Source organism: Macrobrachium rosenbergii, chromosome 5, assembly GCF_040412425.1.
Source record: "Macrobrachium rosenbergii isolate ZJJX-2024 chromosome 5, ASM4041242v1, whole genome shotgun sequence".
Taxonomy (NCBI): Eukaryota; Metazoa; Arthropoda; class Malacostraca; order Decapoda; family Palaemonidae; genus Macrobrachium; species Macrobrachium rosenbergii.
Genome location: NC_089745.1, coordinates 37,535,490 through 37,537,989, shown reverse-complemented (window position 1 = coordinate 37,537,989; position 2,500 = coordinate 37,535,490). Strand labels below are relative to the sequence as shown.

The window sequence follows — 2,500 nt, the reverse complement described above, 5'->3', positions numbered from 1 at the left end:
CGTAGCTGACCTTGATCATTTCCGTTCCTTAACCTACAGTATATCCATTTACAGTATCTTATCCTCCGTTCCAGTTTTCACATTGTATTCGAAGCCCTACCTATAACCTCTGGAGTTACTGTAATGGTGGCAATAACTATAATGAGTGTTTCTTTGTTCGGACAATCATTAATGCAATAAACACCCGACCTCCTCTAACACGTAAGTTGAGGCAGAGAGACGTCTGGCAATCACTGTTTGAAGTATTTTCTTAAAGAATAGATGTTTATGTTTGTCTCTTATATTTAAATGCAAGTCATGGGAAATTTACTCAGGACTATAAAACTAAATAAGGTATTGTGCCAAATGACGAAAACAATCGAATATATGTAAACATTAGAATCAGAAGTAGCAGGATTTTATTCTATTTTTCTCCAAAGAGGAGAGAGTGTTAAAAATTTTTATTTTAGCATTTAAGAGGGAAAGACAACATACAACACAATAAAAGAACAACCCGACGTCATACAAATGAACTGTACACAAGCAAAGCAAGCAAGCAGGCAATAGATTATTTTTCCAGAAAAACTAGCTATGTTAGTTTTGGCAAAACAAACGAAAAATACAGAAGTAACATCTACAAAAGGGACAACACAAACGAGCAAATGACCCGTACAGAGAACGCAAACAAAAAGAAAAGAAAAAAGAGAAGAGAAACGGGGAGGGTGGGTACCTGTGCTCTGCTGCTGCCGCCGCCGTTGGCTTTGCCCAAGTGTGGAGGCGGAGGGGGAGGTGGTAAGCCAAACGTGAGGTTGAGTTGCATGCCTTGCTGGTTCTGTATGGTGCCATAATTGTGCACAGCACTGTGATGCTGCTGCAAGGAGCCGTGGTGCTGCTGCATCATGCTGCTGCTGCTGGTGCTACCACTACCACCGCCACCGCCACCGCTGCCATGGTGATGATAATGGTGCTGCTGCTGCTGCTGCAGGGCACTGCGGTGGTGCCTCTCGCTCAGGTGCATCCCGCTGCTGAACATGGGTCCGTTGACCATGTGGGAGGCGGTCAGGTGAGACGAAGGAGACAGGTGGGCTGGGCAAGAGGAAGAAGAGGAAGAGGAGGCCGCCGCCGCCGCCGCCGCTGCTGCTGCCGCAGGGGTCACCACCGTCATCTCCAAGGGCGACATGCCGTTGGCGGGGGAGGCCAAAGGAGATGTGATGGTTGTGATGGCGTCGAGCTGAGGGAGGAGGAGGAGGAGCATGGTAGCCAACCATTATGATACCAGAAAGGCACAGGGAAGTGAAGCGAAGGGAAAAGTAGGGGGAGAAACGGAAGAGAAATGGCAGGGAAAGGAGAAGGAGCAAAAGATTTTAACTTTACGTCTTCTCTTTCTCCTCTCCTCCATCGCTCTCCTCCACTGCGAGATGGGAAGCTTCCAAAGGGATCCATGTTACTGGGCCTTTCTTTTTATAGAAAGCACCTCATTCATAATAAACTATATACATATGCATATATGTATACATAATATACATACATATATATATATATATATATATATATATATATATATATATATATATATATATATATATATGCACACACATTAAGAAAAACTTAATTTTGTACGGATCCAATATTAGATATTTCACAATTTGTCAGGAAGCCTGCCATCAGGCACAAGTCATTTTTAAGGGATTCTACAGCTACGTCATTGAAAAAAATGTTTGTGCGGTTATCATCAACTTCTTTAAGAATTATTGCGAAAATTTCTTAAAAACGTTGAGAGGAAACATCAGCCATCGGCAATCGTTAAGGCACATGCAAGTAACTGCATCAAAATAAGCCAAAGTTGAAATAAAATATAATTTTATTACAACCGATGGATGTGTTATTGTGAATTGAAAAGGAAAAATAGTCATTGACCAACTATCAAAGTAAGCAATAAGCAATATTTCTTGAACATGCGATGTGAGCAAATAAAGCCATCAATAAAAAATGAAATAATGAAAGAAATACAGAGTATGAACTAGTCGTAAGTGAATTCGAATGCAGTGCGCAAATCATGAAGAAAACCAATTGCAATAACTTCTTGCAGTATTGGATTCACAGAGCTGGAAAGAAAATTTTGCAAAGTTTCAGCAACTTTGCATTAGCAGATAAAACCATGCCAAGAGAGGTGAAAAAAAAAAACAAACTACAAGTCTCAATAGATTAGGCAAATATTTGAGAAAGAAAATGTTCACTGTTTCGCTAATTGTTATTCTCATTTTTAGGCACTCTTTCAGTCAGTATGAAGACTTGTGTGTGTGTGAAAGCACACTAACACACACACATGTATATATATGTATATATATCTAACATCAAATACGGGAATGCTTGCGAAAGCCTTAGAGTAAATATAAAAGGTCTGGCACTCCGTTGTTGCATTTTCTTCACTGCCATACAGTCTGTTCATATTCATATGTGAGTCTACCTGCTTGTGGATGTGTGCGCGCTCACGTATGTATGAAAGCCAAGAGAGGATAAT

At 40.8% G+C, this 2,500-nt stretch overlaps 1 protein-coding gene across 1 annotated transcript in view; it reads right to left on the bottom strand.

Moving 5' to 3' along the window:
• Window positions 1-2,500, bottom strand: part of LOC136838665 (glycine receptor subunit alpha-4-like) — an 825,852-nt gene that overhangs the window by 15,501 nt on the left and 807,851 nt on the right. The window contains exon 18 of the mRNA XM_067104011.1: window positions 710-1,210. Within this exon, the coding sequence (XP_066960112.1) occupies window positions 710-1,210 (501 nt within the window). The remainder of the gene's footprint in view (window positions 1-709; window positions 1,211-2,500) is intronic.